Source organism: Sorex fumeus, unplaced genomic scaffold (assembly GCF_029834395.1).
Source record: "Sorex fumeus unplaced genomic scaffold, SorFum_2.1 ptg000021l, whole genome shotgun sequence".
Taxonomy (NCBI): domain Eukaryota; kingdom Metazoa; phylum Chordata; class Mammalia; order Eulipotyphla; family Soricidae; genus Sorex; species Sorex fumeus.
The window spans coordinates 12,118,734-12,146,638 of NW_026606078.1; the positions used below are offsets into that span (position 1 = coordinate 12,118,734).

The 27,905-nt window shown below is 40.6% G+C and overlaps 1 gene segment (V, D, J or C); it reads right to left on the reverse strand.

The window, feature by feature from the left end:
* On the reverse strand, positions 1 to 27,556 carry LOC130022871 (immunoglobulin lambda variable 2-23-like). The segment is given in 2 exon segments: positions 1 to 341; positions 27,511 to 27,556. Coding segments are annotated over 2 exon segments (387 nt in total).
* Between the last annotated feature and the right edge of the window lie 349 nt (positions 27,557 to 27,905).

Genomic DNA, 27,905 nt, shown 5'->3' on the forward strand with positions numbered 1-27,905 from the left:
TTATCTCACTTCCCTATGAGCATGAACCACTGTGCGTGTGCCACCACTCCTGTACGAGCAACAGTAATAATCAGCCTCGTCCTCAGGCTTGAGCCCAGAGATGGTCAGGGTCGCTGTGTTGCCAGACTTGGAGCCAGAGAAGCGATCAGGGATCCCTGATGGCCGACGGTTGACATAATAAATGAGCTGTTTGGGGGCTGTGCCGTCCTGCTGCTGGTACCAGGAGACATAGTCATATTTCCCAATGTCATTGCTGGTTCCTGTACAGGAGATGGTGACTGTCTGTCCCTGAGTCCCTGACACAGAGGAAAGCTGATTCAGGATATACTGGGCCCAGGTCCCTGAAGAAAGAGAAAATGAAGCACTGGTGAGTTCAGTCTGATTCTAGATGAACCTGAGGAGGGAAGACAAAGGGTAAGCCTTGAAGTGCCCAGGTCCCTTTCCTAAACCTCACCTGCTCCCTGACTGAGGAGGCTGAGGAAGAGAAGAGCCCAGGTCATGGTGGAGATGCCCAAAGTGCTGCCTGCTGACACCCCAACCCTGGGCCTGGCTCTCCCCCAGCTCTTATCCCTCCCCTGCCCCAGAGAAGGGAGGGGCCTGCATGCAAAGCTGCTTCCTGCACCTGCCTCTGCTCACCCCTCTCTGACCTGGTCTTGGACTCCAGATGTCTCAGGATTTTTGATATCAAAGATATTACCAAAAATAATTCTTCTGACACTATTTTTCCCAGAATAGAGATTTCTTGATACCTGATTTACAGAGAATAATTAATGTCCTGGAGTCCTTCACATTCATGACTTCTTGTTTCTTTGCATCTCTGCTGTGTTGTGACTCTTTCTCCATGTAAACACAAGCTTGGGTTAACCCTAGAGGTGCCCTCTGTCTAAAGTCCAGTCTTCAGATTATTTTCTAACATTAGTAATATTTAGTTACCCATCTCTCTAAACACTTGCTCTTGGTGATTTATGGCTTGTGGGGTCTCCTAAGTACACACGTTTCTTTGCTCCCATCACACTTGTTTGTGCTGAAACAGCTGCAGTATACAATTCCTTAGGTACCTTGGTCACTCAGACCACTGAGCTAAGAACCACATATAGTGCTCTGGAGTGACTCCTGTGTATAAACAAAAGCATGAGGAAGATACTCCTATATGTGTCTCGCAATACTATCTTTTATTTTTAAACCTGTCAACTTTTACTTTGCAACACTGATTCAAGAAGAGACTCAAGATTTTAAATTACATATTCTATTATTGACATTATAGGACATAGTAGTGAGAGACACAGAGAGAAGTACACACTCAATTATATACACAGTATGTACACAGTGACATATTTATATTGACCAATATCTTATTGTATTTTACATTATTATGCATTTACATTATTATTATTATTTGCATTGTATTACTAATACATTAATTAGGCCACAGGGGAGTTTCAATATACTGGGGTTTTTCAGATTAGTGAACCAGTGACTGTATAGGCAAGTGATACATAAATCTCTCTACATAAACGACATATTAATATAAACCCACCTCTTCACCCTGTATAGTTAAGTTCAACATAAAAGTATAGACCCTCTATTCCTTTTAAAAGCTTTAAAAACCACCTTCAATTTCTAGTATTTTGTCTTTTTCTTTTTCTTCAATTTTCACATTTTCCAATACCCATGGCCTAAACCTGAGTTAGGGTCTGTAGACTAGCTCACTGTTACAGGACCTGACTGTCATGAGTAAGGTTTCAAGGCCCGTGCCACCACATGTCCTGAACAGGATTCTGGAAGCTCTGCTGTTTGAAATTGAAAGCTCTGCTACCTGCACCTCAGCACCATAAGGGTTTTTTTCAATACAACATCCAGGTGGGTGTGAACATCAAAACGTACAGCTGTAACCCACAATGAAAAGTACCAAGAGATATGTCGACCCCTAAACCAGAAAATACTGCCCCGGGGACCAGAGTATTGAGTATGTGAGCACTAAAATCTGATGTATATTCCAGTAGGCAACACAACTAAATGTGAAAGCAACAAAGTCTCTGTGTCTATACAATCCTCAGACATAACACATCCACCATCACTTAAGCAACAGAGAAGGAAAGGGGAACTATAAGTTCAAATACATTGTTTTAAAAAAAAAATACCTGCTTTAATGTCAAGTTAAATAATACATTCAGCATCAGATTTCATTCCAGTTGATGAAAGCTCAGACCAACATTTCTCCATCCTACGCAGCCAAGAGCCCTGAGAACACTAAGAGGACTCAGAGTAACTCAAAATGTGGATCATAAAATGTGGATCAGGAGGGAAACTCCTGAATTTTCAGGAACATCAAAAGTCATGAACTTCCTGTTTCCCATTTTGTGTCTCTGGATTCAAGAATAGTCACCAAAACTAGTGTATTCACACATATTTCTTCTAGGAAGAGTGAAAGATAGGCAGCTGTAGGTACATAATACATACAATTAAGGATAAACCACAGCAATGAATTTCCCAGACCCAGCTCTTTACCACCACCTGGCGACCACATACTAAAAACTGATACAAACCACAATTGGAAAAAGCACAAAGGAGCTAAACATTCTCTCCTCCAATTCCTCTCTTTTCTCCTGTTGGAAAACGTAGAGACTTGGAGGGAAAAGAAAGAATTGAAAACCGTCTCGATTCTTTCTAGTACTTTCCTAACCATTTTCCCTGGTCCTCAGAATCCAAAAGGACAAAATAAATTAAAAGAAAATAAAAACAGATGATTTCTACAAAGTGCCCATATTTGTGGTCTCCTTTTTAATTTTATTTATTTTTAAAAGTTTTATTACAATGAAGTTCCCATTTTTAAAAATTTTTATTAGTGAAATACCATGAGGTACAGTTGTATATTTGCAAATTTTTGTGGTTGGGTTTCGATTATATAATGATCAAGTACCCATCCATCCACCAGTGCCCATTTTCCACCACTATTGATCCCAGTATTCCTCCCACACCCGTCCCCCCCATCCCACCCTGCCTCTCTGGCAGGGTATTCCCTTTTGTTCTCTCTCCTTTTGAGTGTTGTGGTCTGCAAAAGAGGCATTGAGTGGCAATCATGTTCAGTCCATAGTCTACTTTCAACATGTATCTCCCCTCCTGGGAGGATCCTCCAAACACCCGTTATTTGGTGCTTCCTTCTCTATCTGAGCTGCCCTTTCCCCTAGAGTGTCCAGCTGGCCTCTAAGCCATGGAGTAATCCTCCTGGTACTGATCTCGGCTATTCTTGGGTGTTAATCTCCTATTTTGTTACTTTATGTGCCCCAGATGAATGCGATCTTTTTGTGTCTATCCCTCTCTGACTCATTTTGCTTAGCATGATACTTTCCATGTGGTACCATTTGTATGTAAAATTCATGACTTCATCTTTTCTAACAGCTACATAGTACTCCATTGTGTAGTTGTACCAAAGTTTCTTTAACCAGTCATCTGTTCTTGGGCACTCAGGTTTTTTTCCAGATTCTGGCTATTGTAAAGAGTGCTGCAATGGAAGTTCCCATTTTAAATATAAGGATACAGCAACAATCTCTGTCATGTTGACTCACCCACCAGCGTCGCTCTTCAGATTCACAACCTAAACCTCTGAGGAAATGCAAGTCAGGCAGTTGAAATTCATAGACAGACTGATATCCCATGGTTAAAATTCGGGGCGCCCTGAAGATGGAGGCAGGCCATGTTCCCCCCTACCGAAGCTTATGTGGTCGCACCACTTGACACTGCTGCAGCCATGCTGACTGGTTTTGGCCTAACTTCATGATTTCACTAAGGTTCTCTGCAGACTCATCCCAGTTCTACAGATCCTGAAGTTTCTGGATCTCAGAATCCCACAGCACTTAGTAGAGTTCACATTTCAAACTCTCTGTTTGCTTCTGGATAGTCCTAGTCAACATCTCAAAGCGTCTATTTGCTTGTGTCTTCTGAATGAAAACACTAGAAATTGTGCTTAATTTTATTCAGTGATTGATTTATCAAGTGACAAATGAATTATCATCATAAAATGAATCATTATTAATCTGTAAAAAGGGATTTATGCAGGTTTCAGGATGTGTGAACAAGAAAATATTGAGATCATAAGAAAAAATAAACAACTAATACTCTATATGAAGCCCTAACAGGAATATATGAAATCCAAATAAGGCAAATGTGTTGATATGGACTGTAATTTTTTTATGTAGAGTTGAGGAGGAGAAATATTGGAAAGAACTGATGGTAATAAAGGATGTTTCTTTAAGAAGAGAAATATCTTCTGGAATAAAAATATTAATGGATGTATCAAGGTGAGACTACAAGAACACATGTCTTAAAACACTTAAATCCTGGGATGCCAGTTCTATCAAAACACTTTCAAATCTATAGGTTAATATACAAATTATCTCTAACAGTTTATGACTGTATATTTGCGCATGCCTGCATACCATACAAATTCAGAGAGAATTAGAAAGAAATATAAAGAGCGGAAAATACATGAAATACAAAAGAATTTGGAATGTGTTATAATTTTTAAAAAATTAAAAATCATGTTTGTAATCATTTAATTTCAAAATAAATATAAAAACAAACAAAAATCGAAGTTCAGAAGGAAAAGATGGGGGTATGGTGCCATCAGCAGGTCAATCTGTATCTGTGAAATGAGTGCATCAGCAGTCTGATGGCACCTTCAAACTTCCAGATACCTCAAAATTGCTGCTGTGCCTTTGCCAGACCCAAACTTGGGACAAAATTTACCAAGAAAGTAAACAGCCAAAAGTTAGGTTTGTGGGAAACACACCCACAAATCACCTCCTGCTCAGCTATATAATTGGAGGCAAGGCCTGTCTGGTTCCTAAAGGAACTGCTTAACGACCATGATACCAGAGATTCAGGGACAAATCTCGAAACCCAGCAGCTTTTGGCAGAGATGCATCCGGTCCCCGCAATGGAAAACCAGCACCAGACCACCCCAGGGGGGAAAAGGTGTTGTCCATCTGCCTGCTCCCCCTTGGTGGCTCAGTGGCCACCATCTTCCAGAGGCCATTGTACAGTCAGTTTTGGGCCCTCAGTGACAGACACACAGGGGCTTCATGGGATGGGGGTGGAGCTGGACCTTTCCTCCCTACCCCAATGAGATCCTGAGTTGCAGCGCAGGAACAACCTCTCTGTCTCCTGATCAAGCTGCTTAACAGCCATGATCCCAGAGACTCAGAAACAAATCTTGGAACTCAGCAGGTTTTGGCAAAAATCCCTCCAGATTTAATTGTTAAAATTTTGGAATTCCAAAATCGCACAGCCAGGAGCGATAGCACAGCGGTAGGGCATTTGCCTTGCACGTGGCCAACCTGGGTTCGATCCCTGGCATCCCATATGGTCCTCCAAGTACAGCCAGGAGTAATTCCTGAGTGCAGAGCCAGGAATAACCCCTGAGCATCACTGGGTGTGACCCAAAAAGCAAAAAAAAAAAAATCGCACGGCCACTACTGCGGCCTTGCGACATCATATGTTATTCATAACCAGCAATAGAAAACAAATTGTCTACTGTTGCCTTTTAGACAGATCTGAATGTTGGAGTAAAATCCCAAATAATAATGGTGGGTCTGGTATCAAAATATTGAATGTAATCAAAGTAGAGAGAGAGTAATGTGGAAATCATCTGCCCCACAGGTAGGGGAAGGGGGGTTAGGGATGGGGGTATACTGGGGTTTTTGGTGGTGGAAAATGGCACCGGTGAAGGGATAGGCATTTCATTGTATCACTGAGACTTAAACCCAAAAGCTGTGTAACTGCTCTCACAGTTATTCAATAAATAAAATTGTGAAAAATAAAGTAAGGTGGAGTTCACGCCCAATTCAAACAGCCTAATCAATGGCTGAATAAATAACAATACTCCTACATAAAAAAGAAAAGAAGGAAAAGAGCATGGGAAAACTCAGAGAAGGTTTTCGTCTCACTTCCCTATGATCACAAACCACTGTGCACGTGCCATCTCTCCTGAGTGAGCAACAATAGTAATCAGCCTCGTCCTCAGGCTTGAGTCCAGAGATAGTCAGTGTTGCTGTGTTGCCAGACTTGTAGTCAGAGAAGCGATCAGATATCCCTGAAGGCCTATTTTTGACATAATAAATCAGTATTTTGAGGGCTGTGCTCTGGTGCTGCTGGTACCAGGAGACATCATTAGATATCCCAACGTCATCACTGGTTCCGATCCCCTTGGAGGGGAGCGGGTTGAGCTTTCCTCCCCGCCCCGACCAGGGCTCCAGCAACCGAAGACTTCCAGGACCAGCCACCACCATGCTGAGACCACTCTCTGCACACGAAGGTACTGGCAGAGGGACAAAGCCACGTGGGTTCCAGGGCTGAGATCTCCAAGCCTACTCGAATTGGAGTCGAGCATCTTCCACCCAGATCCTCCAAATTCCAGTAGGCGGTGGTCACACCCACCACCTGGCCCCCTGGTGCCGTATAATCCCATCAACGGCCAAGACCCAGAGACTATAAAATCCAGCTCCCGGAACCTGACATCTTATCAGGACATCTTTTTATAACATCTTATTATCTCATTCCTACTTTGGTCAAACTTGCAGGCTATCGAATGTAGCCTGCCCACAGGGCAGAGTCTGGCAAACACCCCGTGGCGTACCAAATACGCCAAATACCAGTAACAATGATGGGTCTCATTCTCCTAAAGAGCCTTGAATACAATCTCAGGGCTAGGATGAAAGAGACATTACTGGGGCCTGCTCGAGGCAATCGACGAATAACAGGATGATGAAATGAAATGAAACGAAATCACTGGTTCCTGTACAGGAGATGGTGACTGTCTGTCCCTGAGTCCCTGACAGAGAGGAAAGCTGATTCAGGATATACTGGGCCCAGGTCCCTGAAGAAAGAGAAAATGAAACACTGGTGAGTTCAGATTGATTCTAGATGAACCTAAGGAGGGAAGACAAAGGGTAAGCCTTGAGGTGCCCAGGTCCCTTTCCTAAACCTCACCTGCTCCCTGACTGAGGAGGCTGAGGAGGAGAAGAGCCCAGGTCATGATAGAGATGCCCAGAGTGCTGCCTGCTGACACCCCAACCCTGGGCCTGGCTCTCTCCCAGCTCTTATCCCTCCCCTGCCCCAGAGAAGGGAGGTGCCTGCATGCAAAGCTGCTTCCTGCACCTGCTTCTGCTCACCCCTCTCTGACCTGGCCTTGGACTCCAGATGTCTCAGGATTTCTTGACAACAGATCTATGAGAAAATAATTTTTCCTGATAATACTTTTCTCAGAATTAAGAATTATTTTAACCTGAGTTGCAGAGGACAATGAATGTGCTAAAACCCCTCATGTCCAGGACCTCTTTGTCTTCCAGGTCTCTGTTGTAAAGTAAATCTGTCTCTGTGATATCTCAGGATTCAGCTAGTCTTGAAAGTCCTCTGCTGGAAACCTGCCCTTATCGCAGGTTCTCTTTCTGTAGGTAATTTTATTTTACCATTGGTTTAAGATTCTGCTCTAGGCTTTTGGTTGCTGGTAGGGACTCTTCCTTCTAGATATTCTCTGCTCACTGCCCCAAATCATATTTGTTTGTGCTGAAGTATCTGCTCTGGGGAATTTCTGAGGCAGCTTGATCACTCTTAGCTTACTCACCCACCCAACACAGAGATTCTCAGACAGTGGGAAACTGTACTAATAAACATGAAGTGATAATCCTAGTTCTGAGTTGGGGTCCCTTCATCTCTCCCCAATTGCATTTTCAACTTATAATTTTCTTCTCTTTAACTCTGGTTCAACTATAGCACTGCACTGTAGCACTGTCATCAGTTGCTCATAGATTTGCTCGAATGAGCACCAGTAACGTCTCCATTGTGAGACTTGTTGTTACTGTTTTTAGCATATCAAATACACCACGGGGAGCTTGCCAGGCTCTGCCGTGCGGGCGGGATACTCTCAGTAGCTTGCTAGACTCTCTGAGAGGGATGGATGTATCGAAACTGGGTCAGTCACATGCAAGGCAAATGCCCTATCTGCTGTGCTATTGCTCCAGCCCCTGGTTCAACTATAGTCATGACAGTAAATTTTATATCCTATAGTATGCATTAAATGGAAAGAGTAGTGTGAAGCCGAGATAATGATAAGGGTGTGTAAATTATGTTGCTTTTCATGTATACATTGTGATATTTCTTATAAATTTACATTATCCAAGACGTCATCCCATACTATTCTCTCTCTATATATATTATTCATTTTTATACATACATTAGGACACATATGAATTGCTTGATGTTCTGAGGCTTCCTTCAGATCAGTGAATTCATGGGTATATGACACACAAATCTCTATAAATAAATGCTATATAAATATAAACCCTTTCCTTCCATCCCATATACTGAAGACTGATATAAAATTGTACCCCTTTTTAATCTCATTCAAAAGTTTATAAAAACTATCTTCCAATTCTCATGTTTTCTAATATATACATGTCTAAAGTTGAGTTTTCGGTCTGTGGTCTACATCACTGATAAAAATACCTGTCTTGCAGTAGTAAAGTTGCAAGTTTGATTCCTGGTGCCACCATATGCCCTGAGCATAATCCTCCAAGCTGTGAGTGTGTGATCACTCATCTCTAACGTGGCCTCAGTGAGCATCATGAGTAAATGTGAAAACAACACAATCCATGTGTCTGCAACCCTATGTTTCACACAACCACAACAACAGCAACAAAGAAGTAAAGAAGGGTAAAATATAATTTAAAAAAATAATCCCAAAAATCCACCAAAATGTCAATTTAACTAATGTATTTAGCATCAAATTCCATTAAAGCTAAAATGAGGTGCGAACATGATTTTCCAACCCAAATACTGCAGTAAATCCCGAGAACACACAAAGAATGGCTTTTAGTAACTGAAATGTGGATCATAGAAGACTCATGAAAGAAACTCCTGCTTCTAGAGTAACATCAAAAACAGTGAACTTCCTGTTTTCCAGTCCATACTTCAGAACTCAAGAAAGCCCATCAAAAACCCATAAACCCATAGCTCTTTCTGGTAGTGGTGAAAGAGAGGCGGCTCTTGGTAGTTCATACAGTTCCAGGTAAACCACAGCAATGATTTTCCTGGAATCCTGATCTTGTCTTCACCTTGGAGGCCACATTTTGCATTACCAAAACCAGTGGGAAAGTATATTGAGCTGGAAATCCTCTGTCCCTCTCAGTTTCTCCGTATGTTTTAAAATGCTTCATTGTTTTCTACTATCCTCCTAGCCTCTGTCCTTTGTTCTCATATTTGTAAAAAGAAAAATGAACTTAATTGAAAGAACAGACGAACCCAATGATTTCTACAAAATTTCCACTTTAAGTATAAGCATACAGAAAATATTTTTGAAATGGACCAAAAGTATGACATAAAATATTAATCAAAAGAAGCTACAATGATATAATATAAAAATGTAATATACCAAATCAGAAAGTCACCAGCATAGAATATACATACTCTTATATACTTAGTTAGTTAGTTAGATCACTGTCCTCCCATTGTTCATCTATTTGCTCAAGCGGGCACCAGTAACGTCTCCATTATGAGACTTGTTGTTACTGTTTTTGACATATAAAATATGCCACGAGGAGCTTGCCAGGCTCTGCGATGCAGGCAGGATACTCTCGGTAGCTTGCTGGGCACTCCGAGAGGGACGGAGGAATCGAACCCAGGTCGGTCGCATGCAAGGCAAACACCCTACCTGCTGTGCTATTGCTCCAGCCAGATAGATAGATAGATAGATAGATAGATAGGGTTAAAATTATCAGAAAACTCATACTCCCAAAGGAATACACATCTAACATGATAGTAATTAAGTAAATTACTTACTCAGGAGTAATTAAGAAAAAAATAAAATAATTGAAATTCTAAATAAAGTAGCCCAAACTGGGATCGCTACAGAGGGCCAACTATAAGGTCACATACTCCAGGTAGTTTGTGCAATTGTACTTCCATCTCTGAATACAAAGAGCAGAGCAGGAGTGATATCCCACAAAAGAAGAACCTTTCTTATTTAGGGACATTACAATTATATTTTCCTGGGAAGGCAGCGAGGTTTGCTTCTTTGATCTAAATGATTAGGAGATGAGGAGTTTTAATCAGGCTAGGAAATATTTCCTTTTATGAACTATTGTCAGTCAACAGTTCTGTAGTTAGGAACTAGATGGGGCCAAATGTAAAAGGGAGTAAATTAGGAGAATTGAACCCTTTATCATGCTCTTTTCTCAGTTATTTCAGTGAAGCATTTTGAGTCCCACAAATGGGTCATTATTAAATATACTTGTTCTTCCAGCTGTGAAAGAGAAGATTATTATGGTTCTTAACATGGAAATTTGAGACTAGCACACCTAGATGTGTAAGAACAACAAAGAATGGGTTTCCAGGATGGTTATCTATGACCAACCACTGATCTCTTCAGTGAGACAAGGCTACTTGAATGAATAGAATCTCTCATAATCCTTTATACTTTACCTGATCATCTTCAGTAAAAGCTGGTTTCTTGAGTTCTTTTTCTCAGTATATCAGTCATCCTTGTGTCATTTACTAATAGTTTCAGAGACAAAGATTGGAAACATTTAAAAACGGATAAGAGACATGCCTTTCCTTGCAATGTCTCCTCATTAGGTGAGTCTCAGAAGTTCCCATTAGAACATCAACAGATCAGAGTAAACCTCACAAACTCCTCCCACTTCTCCAACCCCCTTGACATGGCCCACTCTATCTCTTGCTGGACTAAGATCGCTAACATCAAGTTATCAAAGAAAGCATGTAACATTGCTCCCCTTTTCCTGATACTCCTAACTCAGTAACTGTCCTGAGATGCTTTTTATTTTGTTTTGTTTTGTTTTGTTTTTTGAGGGGTCACACCCGACAATGCTCAGGGGTATTCCTGGCTCTGCACTCAGGAATCACTCCTGGCAGTGCTGGGGGAACCATATGGAATGCCAGGGATCGCACCTGGGTCAGCTGTGTGCAGGGCAAACGCCCTATCCATTGTACTATCCCTCCAGCCCCCAAGATACTTTTTATCTATCCTTCTTTTCTTTACTCCATCTTCACTCAGACCAAAAGCATCACTTGACATCAATTTTATTTTCCCAGGACTGTCTTGTCACAGGAAGGTGTCATTTCAAGGCTGGGGAAAGGTTATTTGTTTAAATTGAAAAAGAAAAAACAAAACTATAGGGTTATTGGATCCAATAACAGGACGGGGAGAGAATATACTGTTTTCCAAACTTATCAAAAGAAGAGACATCAAAGGACGACTTAGACTAAAGCAGGAAGAAAACCATGCAGTAGAAAAAAGTACAAAGGGAATATCTGTGTTCTATCTGTAGAAGGGGATGATGTTCTGGATTGTGACAAGACTTATCACTAGGAATTTTCTTGTACCTGCTTCTATTGCTCACAAGTGACACCTGGTTTTCATCTCTGTGCCTCCTATTCAGTATCCTTAGACAATCTGTACTCAAAGCTGTCAGAAACAAGATTCCATGATCCCAGAAAGACTGTAGACCAGGTGTGAATTTTTCTAGAAGAGAAGGGTTTGATTCCCAAACAATCAGACGAATCAATATCTGAAGAATTTGTTCACCTATCAAAATCTCCAAGGTATATATAGTTCCCTGGGTAAAACATGTTTATCTTAGTTTAAATGATAAAAACGGCAAATATGAGCCCAGGTAAGACATAATACATTACCATGCCAATACATAATGATGCCATAATCTTATATGTTAAAGCGTTCTTACTGATTTTCACCCTGTGGATACAGCTATGTAAATATTCCAGCCTTTGCTCTTAATGTTCCTGCCAGTTTTTCTTAGTATACCTGCTAAACAGGGACCTACCTGTGTCAGAATGGGATATTGTACTCAATAAATGACCATTCTGTCCCATTGCTTGTTGATGTCAGGCTATCTCTGGCTCTGCGCTCATGAATCACTCCTGTTGGGCAAAGAAGACCGTAGGGAATGGCAGGGATTCAACTCAGGTTGGCTGTATACAAGTGCTTTCTTGCCGTACTATCTCTATTCCCCCCCCCAAAAAAAACTATTTCCTTTCTTTAGGGCCCTGAGAATTAGTAGAGTGGGTAGAACATTTGCCTTGAATTTGGCAGATTTGGATTGATCTTCATGTATCCTATTTGGTATGCTATACAACATATCTTATGGTAAGTAATACAAGAAGTTAGTAATGAGAGAAAGTAAGAAGTCACTGTGGGAAAGAAGAGAGTCTGCATAGGCTTTTTAATATATATTCTGAGTACACTGTGTGATAATTCTTAATATGCAATATTACCTAAACCTCATTCTGTTTTTCCCTCTATACATTTTCGAGGCCAGGGTGAGTGTTTTCAATGTTCTTAGATTTTTCTTATATGTTGCTTCATTCAAAGTTATGTAATATAAGTATAATATATAACTTTATAATATAATATAACTCTAAATAAATTATATATGCAACAAATTTTCCCTCCAAGATCCTGGATACTGAAGACACAGAATAAATATAATAAATATAAAATTATGCCTTCCATTTAGTTCTCTCTAAAACCTTATAAAATGATTTTTATTTGTAGATTTTATGATTATTCCCATTAAAACTGTGTTATGTGATGATATATTACAGGAGTAAATTTGCAAGTTCAATCTTGGTGCCACCACATGCACTGAGCATGACTCTGAAGCTGTTTCCAATTGGCAGCCCTGTGTCTGGATCCCCAGAGTTACAAGCAGTTTCCTACTATACCTGAGTCAGTTATGTGTGTGATCATCTAAGCAAAAGTGTGCAGCTGTGGGGGGCACTAGTGTAGAGTTGGAGAGCACTGTAAGCTCTTGTGCATCGCCAGTGAGAATCACACCTAACTGTGAAAGTAGCAGAGTTAGTACTTCTATGAACCTACATCATATAACCACCACCCTCACAACAACTGTAAAGAAAGGAAGGAAGGGGGAAATCAAAATAAAAACCTAGGCCCCCCAAATGACTTAAATGGCAACTTACATGCTGTCATCATTGTCAGGTTTTATGGAAGCTGAATACACTCAGAACACCACTCACCCTTTGATTGCTGCTTATGATAACTGTAACCTGGGTACCATTGTTTGGATGACTACAATGTTGTATTTTAGGCAGCTCATTAAGGAAATACTGGCCTCTGAATTAGCATTGAACAACCATGATCCTCCTGTTTTTCTGTCAGTATCCTAAGACACAGTAAAACACATCAGGAGTATATCCTTACTTCCTGCTAGGAAACATTTAGCAGCTCTTGGGACTTTTTCATGCAATTTATAGTCAATGGTTGCAATGATCGAACCTGAAATTAAGCCCTCACTGCCCCCAAATGGCTGCATAAGACATAACAAAATTCATTGAGACAATGGTGTTGAGCTGGCAACACCTTTTTTTCTCCTGTTAGTCGCCTCCTTCCTTCCAGATTTCTAATAGTCCCTTTTCTCTCTAGTACCGTCCTAATTCCTTTTCCTTTTTATCCAGGTTATTGAACGGACAAACTAAACACAAAGGAGAAAAAGGCCAAATCGACGATTTCTACAAAATACCTGTTTAAAATGTAGCCGTGTAGAAATACCTCTGAAATAGACTTCAAAAAGCATCAATCAAAATTTTTGATTCATTAAAACATGAATAAAAAGAATATTTACTGGATATAATATAGAAATCTAATCCACCAAATTGGAAACTTACAGGCCAAAAGGAATATATGTCTAGCAATGTTAGGGGTCAAATCATCAAAAAATAAACACTCCTAAATGTACTAACACCTAACAAGACCATTTCAAGAATTATTAAGTGAAAACTAACAGAACTGAAGTTAGAACCAGACAAACTTAAAAATATACTTCAAGACCACTTCATTATAAAAGCAGTGATAGCACAGTTATACAGAAAAAATGTAAAAAAAGTAAATATTTTTAACTAAAGTAGCATGATTTAGAACACTATTAATATTACTATTAATGTCACTGTTAATGAACTCCTGAAATGGCAATGGAAAATTTCGGTACTACCATATTCCAAATTGACCTGACATTTCTAGGAAACTTCATGCAAAAAGACATAGTAAATGCATTCTATTATCATTTCACAAGAAATGATCACTAAATAAGAACAGATACTGAATCATAAAATAAATATAAACAAATATGAGACATGATAGTCACAGAAAATATAGTGGCAGATCTTTATGGAACTAAAAAACAATGAAGAAACATATCCAGAAGTACTCCAGATACCTATGGCTTGAGTTAATTTGTGTTCCCATAATGAGTGTGTTTAATTACTAAGTCTCAGTTATATCATATGTGACCTTGTAGGAAGATGAAAAAAATACAGACAAAGTGGAAGAGAGAATGCTGTGTGAGGTTCAAATTATATTGAGGAAAATATAGTCAGAATTCTTCTTGACATTGAATTTTAGAAGTATCTACAATGACTCAATACCACTCATAAGGCAAAACATAGGAAAATAAACAAATGGAAGAACATCAAATTAAGAAGCTTCTGCACCACAAAAGAAATTATGATTGAAATAAAAGACACCCATACCCTAGGAGAAATTATTTACTCACCATTCATCTTACAAAGGGTAAATAACCAAGATATATAAACCAATCATATAACTATACAACAAAACAACCTCATCAAAAAATTAGGAGATGAGTAGGCACTTTCCTTAAAAAGATAGACAGATTGCCATTTGCTACCAATATTACAATTCTGAAGTTTCAAAGTAAACTTTTGACTAATAAACAGACAAACGATTAGAACAGAATCATTCAAATAGGAGCAGGGCCTTCTTAGTAATCAACACAGAAAGGGTTCTACCATCAACAAAAATTTCTATATTTTCCTCTTTTAGTTCCAGATTGATTTGTGGTTCAGTCCCACTTAGATTAGTTCTGAGGTTGTCTTAAAAATGTGTTTGGATAACTTGGAGGATGCCTATTAGCAGCACAGCTTACTTTGACATTTTAGTTTTCTCTTTTTCCCTCATCTCCAATGTCTCTGAATTAAAAATCCTAAAATAAAATTTAATCCAGTTAGAAATGAAAGGCATTTGGCTATCCCCATTTAGAGTTCCCTTTCTATGTCTCTGCAACTCTGAGACATGAAGTGTCAAAAAAGTATGACTCCTTGTGTTCTCTGGGTCTAAACTAGTGCAAACATCATTAGAAACAAATGGACTGTGGACAATAATTACCAATTGGGGAAAGCCACTCTCATTCCTTAGAATTTCTCCATGTCTTTTTTTTTTCCATGTCTTTTTTAGGGTAGGGTATACCTGAGGATGTTCGAGAACTGAAATCAGGGCTCCAAGACGTAAATCATGTGCTCCAGCCATTTGAGCCATATTCCTTGCCCTTTCATGCCTGGTTTATCCAGAGGGTTCACCAAGACTTGGAGCAGTCAGAATTATTGGACTTCTAAATCTTTGTACATATATTCTTTCTAAAGACTCAGAAATATGCCTCAATAGTTTCACCCCCTCAATAATGTCTGTTGAATGAATCAAGGGAAGGTGTCAGGTAGAAAAGCTAATCCACTTATTTTTTCTAATGTAATTCAGAAAAGGGGGTAGAGGAAAATATGATCCAGAATGCAATCAGAAATATTAGAAAATAAAATACACATTTGGATATGACAGGAAAACCTGTAGCACTGTAGCACTGTCCTCCCATTGTTCATTCATTTGCTCGAGCAGGCCCAGTAATGTCTCCATTGTGAGATTTGTTGTTACTGTGTTTGGTATATTGAAAACGTCACGGGGAGCTTGCCAGGCTTTGCCGTGCAGGCTAGATACTCTCGGTAGCTTGCCGGGTTCTCCAAGGCGGGGTGGAAGAATTGAACCGGGCTCAGCCTAGCCTGCTGCGCGCAAAACAAATGCCTACCGCTGTGCTATAGCTCCAACAGGAAAACCTACAGATAGAAATATGTTTCAATGCAATATTCTCTTAAGCTTCATAATAAATGCCACACGTGGCATCCCCTTTTACTTTCTCCTCTATCTATCTAGTCAACCTAGGGCTCAGAGGAGGGAAGGGTAGGAGGGCCTAAAGTTTCCCACCTCAAAACTTCCTGCAATACATGATTCTGGCTGCAGAGAAGGCTGAAAACTTACTATCCACAAGACAAATGAGTAGAGCATGAAAGAATACAAATCCATCAGTTCCTTTCATGAGGAAAAAAACGTCGAAATGTTAACTTGACTCCCTCTTAAGTGCTCCTTGGGTGAGTGCCTCCATCAAATGTCACCATCCTTTTTAGTAACTTAAGATTTGGTCTACAATTGAGTCTGTTGACTGTCTGTGCATGCAAGGACCTGCAGGAGGACAGAATAGAAAGTAAATTTGAGGATTAAAATCTTTGACATTTATTTTTAAAACATTGCACACTGACTCATTTTGAGTTCCAAGTAAGGCATAGACTTAGATGCTTTTGCTGTGAAAGAAAAGATACTTCTTGCCAGAGGAATCCAGGCACCAACACACTTAGCTGTGTTGGAAGGCGAAACTGGAAGAAGGACATCCCAGGATGAAAAGGTGGAGATCTAATTATTTGTCTCCTCACTGAATACAGACCACTGAAACCCAATGTTCTCTTACCAATGTTACTCTTACTGAAACCCAATGTTCTCCTTACTCCTCACATCCCACTTAGGACAGTCTCAGAAGAAACTCCTATTAGGGCTTCAACAGACCAAGATAAACCACACAAATCCCTTCTCCTCATCAGGCCCTCCCTCACTGGCCCTTGCTTGCCTCAAATAATAACAAATCACTGGAGAAAGCAAATAAGTGATAGCATGAAATAACTACTTAGCTCCTTTGTCCTCCTGCCCTCCCCAGCTCAGTAAAAAGTCTCTAGAACCTTCATAAATTCTTCTTGGTTTACTCTTTCCCATGTTCCTACAGAACTAATGTGCCATTTGCATATCAGATGGCACATATCATCACCTCAGAACGATTATTTCAGCACAGCCATGTCACAGGTAAGTTTTCTCAAGGAGACCCTCACCCAATAAGGAAAGGTTAGATGTAAAAACAAATCCCTGGGAAAATATAGAATCTGATAATGAAATTGTGAGAGGATCCACTAACTTCCAATAATATTAAAAGAGATTATATCCATGAAAAGCAGTTAACACATTTGGAAGATGAAAGTGCAATTGAAAGTATGATGGCAATTGTCTTAACAGGGTTTGTCTGCCATAAGAGACACGTGCCTTTCATTGTTAGAGTTCCTCCTTAGTACCCTGAGACTACCTCTCCTTACAACTGAGGCAGAATTTTCATGATCCACATAGAGATGTAGATGAGGTAGGATTTTCTAGAAAGAAATGGCTTTGGTAAACAACTAATCAGTATTGATTGGTTCTTGCCAAAATAAAATGAAAAGGAGATTTCCTGAAAATAGATAGGACAGATATGTAGCACTTATGCTTGAGTGAAGGTAGAGAAGTTGGAAGAGAAAGGCTTTTTCTAACCCCACAGGAAAAAGGTTAAGGAACCACAGACTAATAAAAGGTGAAAGTTTTTATTTCACCTTGACTCATCCTGTGGTTTATAAGTTCCTCTTTATTGTGCTCATAGAAAACTCGTTTTAATCATGAATCTTCCAGTGAAAGCATATGAGGTCTAACTCTCACCTAGAACAGGCCCCCTCAATCTATTAAACAATAATAACAAAGAAATTAGTAATGCATCAATAGTGTGGGGTTTTTTTAAGTTTGTTTTTGGTCTTAGGGCCACTTCTGGAGATCTTCAGGGGTTATTTCTGGCTCTTCATTTATTCAGGAATTACATTTTGAGATGTTTGGGGGACCATTTGGGAGCCAAGGATTGAACCCTGGTCGACTGCACACAAAGCAAACTCCTTACCCTCTGCATTATCACTTCAATCCCAATAAAGTAGTTTTTTTTTTCTCCCTTGATGGGCAAACAGGAGGAATCGTGAGTATTAAGATGGTGAAGACATGATTCACACAATTCCTAGAAAAATTTCACCCACTTCTAAGATTAATGAGAGAGTTGGTACAAGGGTCAAGAAAATCAGACCATATTAAATGAGATGCAGAGTACTAACATGACTAGTCCTCCCTTAAACATCCATCTTCTTTCCTAGAGAGTGTCTACTTTCATTTTGGAAAAAGTGCCCTGCTTGCCTTCTGGGTATGATTATCATGAATTCTTTCTCAGGAATACCAAAGAAATTAAGGAGAAACTTTTTGTTTGCTTTCAATTGTGACAGAAACTATGTTTAATTTTCTCATGGTTAGTGATATGAACCTAAGATATTCTTGCTCTAAATTGCAAAAGATCACTTTATTTTGGGGTTCTGAGTGAAGCATTAAAATTGATTATATAATCAGGCATTAGATGGATAATAAAATAGACTCTATTCATTAGAAGCTATATTATTTATCTATAAGTAGACAAGAAATACTGATATATCCTTCAAGATGTTCAACCTTGAAAATATTGTGATTGGAGCTGGAGAGATAGTATAGTGGCTAAGGCATTTATCTTGCATGTGGCTGACACAGGTTTGATCCCTGACACTGCATATTCTCCCTCGAGCACCATCAGGAATGATACCTGAATTCAAAGCTAGGAGTAAGCCTGAGCATGCCCAGATGTAGCAAAAACAATAAAACAAAATATTTTAACAACTAACACAAATCCAACATACTGCACCACATCACTTATGATAGTATTCCTGTGAAGTAATAAGAAAACTCAAATCACTGTGCAGAATGAAAACATTTTTGTAGTTAGATGTTGAGAAGATGGCAAGTGGGGAAGGATTACTGATGCATGAGTTGTTTCTTTTGAAGGACAAATACTTTATGAAGTAATGTAATTGGATCTATAACTGTCCCAAAACAAAAAAAAATAAAACAAAAACATAAAAATCTTTATTATTTTGGGGGGATCAGAGCCAGTGATGCTCAGGGGTTACTTTTGGACTTGCACTCAGGAATTGCTCCTGCAGTGCTTGGGAGACCATAAGGGATGCCAGGGACTGTACCTGGGTAGGCTGCGTGCAAGGCACATGCCCTACCCACTGTACTAGCGCTCTGCCCCCACACCCCAAAAAACTTTAAAATTTATTTGTGCATATTTATTTCAAAATACTTAAGAAAGATTAAAACTTTATTTTAGAGGGAAGGATATTGAGGGAATTCAGAAGCAGATTTTTGTTTCACTTCCCTATAAGCATGAACCACTATGCAAACAACCATCTTTTACAACTGAGCAACAGTGATACTCAGCCTCATCCTCAGGCTTGAACACAGAGATGGTCAGGGGACACTATGTTGCCAGACTTGGACCCAGAGAAGAGATCAGGGATCCATGGTGGCCCATTTTTGACACCATGAATCAGAATTTGGGGTGCTGTGCTCTTGTGCTGCTGGTACTAGGAGATAGCATTGTGTCTCCCAATATCATTGCTGGTTCTGGTACAGGAAATGATTGACTGTCCCTGATTCCCAGACACTGACGGAAGTTCAGAGCAACTCAGGTCCTTGAACAGAGAGAGGTAAAAAATCCTGATAAACTCAAGCTGGGCCCAGATGAGCCTGAAGAGAGGGGAAAGGATGAGCCCAGATGTGCCCAGACTCCTTCCCTGAGTCTCACCCCAGGCTCTGACTAAGGAGGCTGAGAAGAAGAGCCCAGGTCATGATGGAGCTGCCCAGACTGCTGCTTGCTGCTACCACAATCCTGAGTCTGGCTCTCTCCCAGCTCTTATTCCTCCCCTGCCCCAGAGAAGGAAAAGGCCTGAATGCAAAGCTGCTTACAGCACCATGGAGCATGGTAATAGGCACTGGAGCAGATAAGACCCGACCTTGCAGAGCAGCCCAGAAGAACATGCCTAAGCCCCAAGTGAACCATTTATAAATATTTCTACTGATCTTATTAGATATGTATCTAGCTCTCTTAAAAAGAAAAATCAACACAACCTGGTCAGAAGATCATCACTAAATAGTATGCAGTAGCTTAAATTGCCTAGTATTGGCTTGTACAATAATGACTCCCCATTTCTATCAGTAGTTGTAGCTAGCAATAAAATATCTTCTCAATGGCTTGAAGGGACCTCTATTAACAATTTATATCCCAGAAAATAATTTCCTCTTCCACTTGTAAATAGCTCAGAGACTCCCAGTTCCCACCTATAAAATGACATGAGAAATTCTTCCAGGTAATGAACTCTTTATCTTCTTTTTTAATTTTATTTTTATAAAGTTGTTCACAATAATTATTACATTCAATATTCCAACACCAATATCACCACCATTAGACTTTCCCACCACCATTATTTTTTAATTTTCCCACTACCACCCAAGCCTGCTCCAAAGGCAGATGCTAAATAATTTATTTTGGTTGCTTGTTATAAATAATCTGGTAAAAATAATCCCCAAAAGTTTCCTTAGAGGAAAGTGTATGAAGACTGTTGTAGCTCACCCTGGAGAGGTTAAGGCCTTGTATAATAGATTACTAGCATGTTGTTACAGGTGGAGCCTTGTGTACTAGTCTTCTTTTGTGATCGAGATGGATTGCCTTCTACTTTACACCCAATCAATTGTGGTATGCTAGTGGTGTAGAGATATTGCTCCAGGATTTTTAAAATTTAAAATAGAATGATTCAGCTGGAGTTAAGTCTTTAACTGGATGGTGACTTTGGTGTCCGGAGGATCTCTGAAGCTTGTGTCTCTCTTCCAAGACTTATTTGTGAGTCTCTGGTTCATGGCCATTAGTGAGTTTATATGGTGTCAGAGCCATTTCATGGGCATGACTACCAGGCTCCTGAAAGAAGAGGGAGATGTCGGGAGGTCGCCTACTCCCAACTCTGTCAGAGTCTGGTGATTTCAGTCACAAAACCCACTACCTGAGCTTTTCAGCAGGTTCATTTTCATGGATGGGGCTGGTCCTGAGTCTGTGGAGATCAGCTGTGAGTAACAACGATTGGGTTCTGGACATTTTCGGCTGCCAGGGCTCTGTTGGAGCAGGTCGTGGGGCTCACTCCCCACCCTCCATGGTGCCCCCAATGAGACTCAGCCTGGTATGGGGTCTGGAGGCATCTCTGCAGCTGAAGCTCTCTTCCAAGATTTATTTGTGAGTCTCTGGATCATGGCCGGGTAACGGACTCCTTAGATCTCTCAGATACTCACTTGCTCACCAGATTTTCCCAATGGCCCATGCTATGTTATTAACCAGGATACTATATAAAACATAAAACAGGTCATCCAAGTCAAATATGTCTATATTAAGGCACTAAACAAAATTCCAACATCTAGAAATTTTAGTTTGATGGAGTTCTCCTGACCTGAGTTTTCCTTTCAAGTAGGAGTGGAGTCCAGAAATCTCAGAATTCATCAACTTAACATAAATGTGAAATACAGAGGTGTGTTAATTAGAGCAACAGCACTACTACTCACATGATCTTGATTTACCATTTGTTGTAACAAGTAGGTAATGAATATTAGTTTCCAGCAGCATCTTCTGTCTGTCTATTGGTGACAACACAAGAGAGCTATGAACCTTCTTGTGCGATGTAACACAACACCTCTACCCCCAAACCTTCTTGCTGCCATAGCAGACCATTACCCCATGATACTGGGATCTGTTGTGTTACTTTAATTGGACTTCTGGTCTCTACCTCAGTGCCTTTCACAGACTGTTCATTTGCCTAAAATCTACATTTCCTCTCACCTCAGACACTTAAATGTACCTGCAATTATTTCTTTGAAATTTCTGTTGTAAGTATCTATGTTAATAAGATTAAAATATCTCTATAGATGTAAAAATAAATAAATAAAAACATCTGATCACACATAGAAAATTCAGTATATATAAAATGTTAACTCATTATTGAAAATATATAAAATGTCTTATCAATTAGGAATGAACAAAATGTTATTAATTAGTAGAGCGTAACCATTAACACCAAGAATGAATGCCTTACTCAATGCCAGGTGCCAGGAAGCTTTTCTATCTTTTCCTGGAGCTTTGCTTCATTCTTCAAGTCTAAACGGTAATCAAACTGGAGTACTTATGGTGGTGTGCTCACTTCACTGAGCTTTTGTTCTATATCCCTCCATTCTTTCCTGGATTGGAGTTTTTACTTATTATTGCAGATACAGCACAGTGGTAGGGCATTCGCCTTACAAGCGGCCAACATGGCCGACCCGAGTTCGATTCCTCCGCCCCTCTCAGAGAGCCCGGCAAGCTACTGAGAGTATTCGATATGCCAGTCACAGTAACAACAAAGTCTCCAATGGAGACGTTACTGGGCCCGCTCGAGCAAATCGACGATCAACGGGAGGGCCTTTACCTTTACCTTACATATGTAGTATCTATAATGTAATATTTTAATATAAAACCAGTATTCCCCTTGTTTAAGATAAAATACAATTTATGCTTCTATAAACCTATTCAGAGTTTCTCCTTAAGACACCATAATTTGGGCTGAAGCAATAGGTAGGACTCAAGTGGTAAACTTGAGTTGGATGCCCTGTGTCACATTTAGTGACACTTGAGCCCACTAGGAGTGATTCCTGAGCACAGAGCCAGGAGTAAGCCCTGAGCTCAACTGGGTGTGGCTCAAAAACCAAACCAAAATTTTCTTAATTTTCTTCCCTATTACTAAAATTTACATTTGCAAGATATATCAATTTCATGTAAATTTTAAATGTATCAACACAAAATGACTCATAACGATAATTTTTTAAAGTATAGGTAAAGGTAAAGGTAAAGGCCCTCCCGTTGATCGTCGATTTGCTCGAGCGGGCCCAGTAACGTCTCCATTGGAGACTTTGTTGTTACTGTGTCTGGCATATCCAATACTCTCGGTAGCTTGCTGGGCTCTCCGAGAGGGGCGGAGGAATCGAACTCGGGTCGGCCATGTTGGCTGCGTGCAAGGCAAACGCCCTACCCGCTGTGCTATCGCTCCAGCAACTATCTCATGGTGATTCAAAAAAAAATAATAATTTTTTTTTCACTTTTTATTGATTTACAATTTTGTGCAATTTCAGGAGATTAGCTCTATTCATCTATATTATATAGGTTTTACCAATTCCACAATAATTTTTGAGTTTATTTTTATTTTCTTCTTTTTCACAATAAATTAAAAAATACCTCTCATCCGTGGGATAAAAGGGAAACAGAGTAAGGGAACAAGAAATGGTCAAATTCAACAGAACTGAAAATTTTTGTCTATATATGGGAACTGATGAGGTCCTTGGGACACTGGTTAAAGAGAGGTGGGCTCTCTGATTGGATGTGGTATTTGAAAGATGTATACATGAAAAGTGTGATTAAGAGTATTGTAAATTCCAGTATTTCAATGAAAATGATAAAAAAATAAAAATAAACTGTCAGTTTTGTGGAACAAATTAAAAGAGGAGCTTGTCAGAATTTGTACATGACCAAGCTCTTAACTTATATTTATTAATTATTTTACCCATCCAAGATGACCGTTGCCTTGGGTGGATGAAGGAGGAACGAGGGCCAAGCTGGTTGTTGGCGGTTAGTTGCCGTTTATTCAATCTCTCGTCTCTCCCAACTCTCTCCAACCCTCTCTCTAACTTGCTCTACTATGCTCACCCCCTCAGGACATGACTCTCTCACTCTTTTCCTCTCATTCTCTCCTCTCTCTAACTCCTTCTGTCTTTTGAACTATAACTCCTTCAATCCTCTTGTCCCTCTGTAACCATCTCCTCTAACTCTGTGTCTCCCCTTATGCCCCTGCAGCAACTCCTTTTCTCTTCTCTCACCATGCCTCCCCAACCATGCCCCCCTATGGGAAGTGCAATGTTTTTCTAGTCTTCCCAACCACATGCAGCCCACAAGGGCAAAACAACTCTTAAGGTGCGTTTCTTCCCTCCTTAGACCAGAAACTTGATTAACATCTTTAATTCTACTTCCTAATATTTATCATTCTGTATGGACAAAGTAATAGACACTTTTAGGCTTATAGGGTGACTCTCTTGGGGACATCTAACCGCAGACTCAGACTACAGTGCTTAGGCCATATTAATCCATTTCTAACCCTAGCAGCGTCCAAATTTTTGTTATTACTTTTGGGATAATGTCAGAATTTGTACATGACCAAGCTCTTAACTTATAATTAAGCATTATGGCTCTTTGGCCAGGCCCATTTCAATGCAAGGGTAGCTAGCTCACCGCTTGCCCTGAGTCCATCCAGTCCCTCGTCGGGACCCTGCTTTTGGGGATCTGGGAAGTAAGGGCAACTGAGGCTTAAGTCGAGAGAGCCTATGTCCAGGAGGTAATATTATCTGGAGTCAATCAACTCCCAAGCCACAGGTTTGTCTTTTTAACTGTCTTCCTGTAGCCATACAAAAACAATGGTCTGAAATAGCTAACCATGCAATGGACATAAGGAGAAGAGAAAGACAATATTTATAAGTCAGCGTCTGATCAGGAGACAAAGGTAATTGACAGGTTGGGAGTGCAATCAATAAACACAAGCTCCCAGTGGCCAGGGAGGAACAGCCAACCAAGGTTATCCTACACTCAAGACCATGGTATGAAACCCCCACTGTACAGGATGGGGGAAGCACCTTCAGAGCAAAAAAGGAACAAGGAGTAAATCAACCTCCTTAAGAACTTATCACTGTGACGAGTGTGGCTGATCATTTATGAGTCGGAAATAGTCAACTTTGCACTTAGGCTGTAATCCAGACTTGGTTAGGGAGGCCAGACAGCTAGCCTTGGGCCCAGAGAAGTTATCAGGAATTTCTGAAAGCCAAGAACCGACATGGCAAACAAGGGTTTTGGATCCTCATCTCAGTTGGTACCAAGAGGCATATTAAGAGAAAAATCACATGTCACTTTATATTTAGCACAGGAGATAATGATACGTGACCCCAAACCGAAACTCTAAAGAAAGCTTAATCAAGACCCCAGGGCCCTGAAGAGAGAGATGGTGGACACAAATGAGTTTAGGGCTGGACCCATGTGAGTAATAATGTTAAAGAATGCACAATCATGTGAATATAGTAAAATCACAGATCTGCCTAAAGATATAAAAGTTATGAAATGTGAATACTATTCAAAGACCTTTAGGTTTAGGTTCACTTACACAAATTATCTCAAATCATTTAATTTTATTCTATAATTATATATTATTAATAAAGGGGGAATTAATAACATAGAGAAAATATCAAATGTGGAAAATATTAATACAGATGAATAGAGAGGTGTGTGAAGAGAAATCAAAAGACTAGGAGACATGCAGGTTTGATCCCTAACAATACATAGTCCCAAAAGCTCACCAAAAGCACCATGGAACATCATACACAGGCCAGGAGTGATCTCAAGACAAATATATATTTGTATATGTACTCCGCCCCTCTTGGAGAGCCCGGCAAGCTACTGAGAGTATCTCGCCCGCACGGCAGAGCCTGGCAAACTCCCTGTGACATATTCGATATGCCAAACACAGTAACAACAAAGTCTCCAATGGAGATGTTACTGGGTCCGCTTGAGCAAATCGATGATCAACGGGAGGGCCTTTACCTTTTACCTGTACCTTTACATATATGGAAAGATGATGAAAAGTTATCTGTTATACTTAAAATTTGTTAGTAACTACCTACATTAAAATAGAAAAATAAATAAAAACTGAATTCAAAAATGAAGGAGATTTAGGGAGTTCAAAATGGGTTTTTACGGAGGTATGGTGCCACCAGCAGGTCAATCTGTAACTGTGAGGTGAGTGCATCAGCAGCCTGATAGCACCTTCAGACTTCCAAATACCCCAAAATTGCTGCTGTGCCTTTGGCCAGACCCCAAAATGTTGGGGCAAAGTTTACCAAGAAAGTAAATGGCCAAAAGTTAGGTATGTGAGAAACACACCCACAAACCACCTCTGGCTCAACTATATAATTGGAGGCATGGCCTCTCTGGCTCCTGATTGAACTACTTGATGGTCATGATCCCAGAGACTCAGAAACAAATCTCGAAACCCAGCAGCTTTTGGCAGAAATGAGTCCGGTCCCTGCATTAGGTTACCGGTGCTGGGCCAACCCAGGTGGGAATAGGTGTCGTGCCTTGGTCTGTTCCCCCGATGGCCCATTGGCCGCCATTCTCCTGAGGCCACTGGATAGTCAGGTTTGGGCCAGCAGTGACGAGACACGCCTCATGGGGTGGGGGTGAAGCCAGTCCTGTCCTCCCCACCCCAACGAGACCCCAAGTCATCGCCCATGAACGGCCTCTCTGGCTCCTGATCAAGCTGATTAACAGCCATGATCCCAGAGACTCAGAAACAAATCTCAAAACCCAGCGGCTTTTGGAAGAAATGCATCCGGACCACGCAGTAGGTTACTGTCGCTGGGCCACCCCAGGGGTGAAAGGGTGTTGTCTCTCCGCCTGCCTCCCCCTGGCGGCTCGGTGGCCATCATCCTCCAGAGGCCATTGGACAGTCAGCTTCGGGCCCGCAGTGATGAGACATTTTGTGCCTCACGGGATGGGGATGGAGCCAGTCCTGTCCTCCCCACCCTAACATGATCCCAAGTCATCGCTTATGAATGGCCTTTCTGGCTCCTGATCAAGCTGCTTAATGGCCCTGATCCCAGAGACTCAGAAACAAATCTCAGAACCCAGCAGGTTTTGGCAGAAATTCCTCCAGATTTAAGTGCTAAAATTTTGGAATTTCAAAATCGCGCAGCCACTACTGCAGCCAAGCGACATCATATGTTATTCTTAACCAGCAATAGAAAACAAATTGTCTACTGTTGCCTTTTCAGCAGATCTGAGTGTTGGGGTAAAATCTCAAATAATAATGATGGGTCTGGTGTCAAAATATTGAATGTGATCAAAGTAGAGGAAAGTAACGTGGAAATCATCATCCAAAAGCTTTGTAGCTGCTCTCACGGTGATTCAATAAATAAAATTCTAAAAAATTTTTAAAAAATGTAAGGTGGAGTTCATGCACAATTAATTCAATCAGCTAATCAGTGGCTGAGTAAATAGCAGTACTCCTACATAAAAAAATGGGTTTTTAATCTCACTTACCTATATTTTGAACCACTGTGGAAAGCATTAGCACCTTTTACAAGTGAGCAACAGTGATACTCAGCCTCTTCTTCAGCCTTTGGCCCAGAGATGGTCAGGGTCGCTGTGTTGCCAGACTTGGAGCCAGAGAAGTGATCAGGGATGTTTGAGGGCCGGGAAGTTGTACCTTAAATCAAGAGTTTGGGGACTGTGCCTGGGTGCTGTTGGTACCAGGAGACACCAGTTGAGTAATAGCCAATGTCATTGTTGCTTCCATCACAGAGATGGTGACCGTCCCAGAGCCTCGAACACAGAGAGAGGCTGAATGAGGGAAGACTGGGCCCAGGACCCTGGAAGGAAAAGAAAAAAAAACAGTCTCAGGAAAGTACTTTGCATTAGTGAGTCTGACAAGAGACAAAGGATCCTCCCAGATGTCCCTGTAGCCCCTTCCATGAAATCTTACCTGTGTCCTGGGTGAGGAGGGTGAGGATGAACAGAGCCCAGGTCATGGTTAATATGTCCCAAGAACACCATCCCCTGACTCCGCAGCCCTAAACTCGGTTCCTCCAATATCTCTTACCCCCTGCCCTGCTTTAGGGGAGTGAAGGACCTCAATGCAAATATATTTCCTGCACTTTCCTCTGTTCACCCCCATTTGACTCAATCCTGTGATTCTGCATGTCTAGACAATAGAACTCGCAAGAGATATTAAAACTCATTTTCATGGGTTTTCACAGATGGTGTCATGTTCTGTGTCCATAAAATGAGGTTAATCAGAGATCTCTTCTTGCCCTTCCTGTCGCAGGAGACATGGTAATTCCACGTTAAGGAACCTAAGGGTACCATTCTATTCTCTGA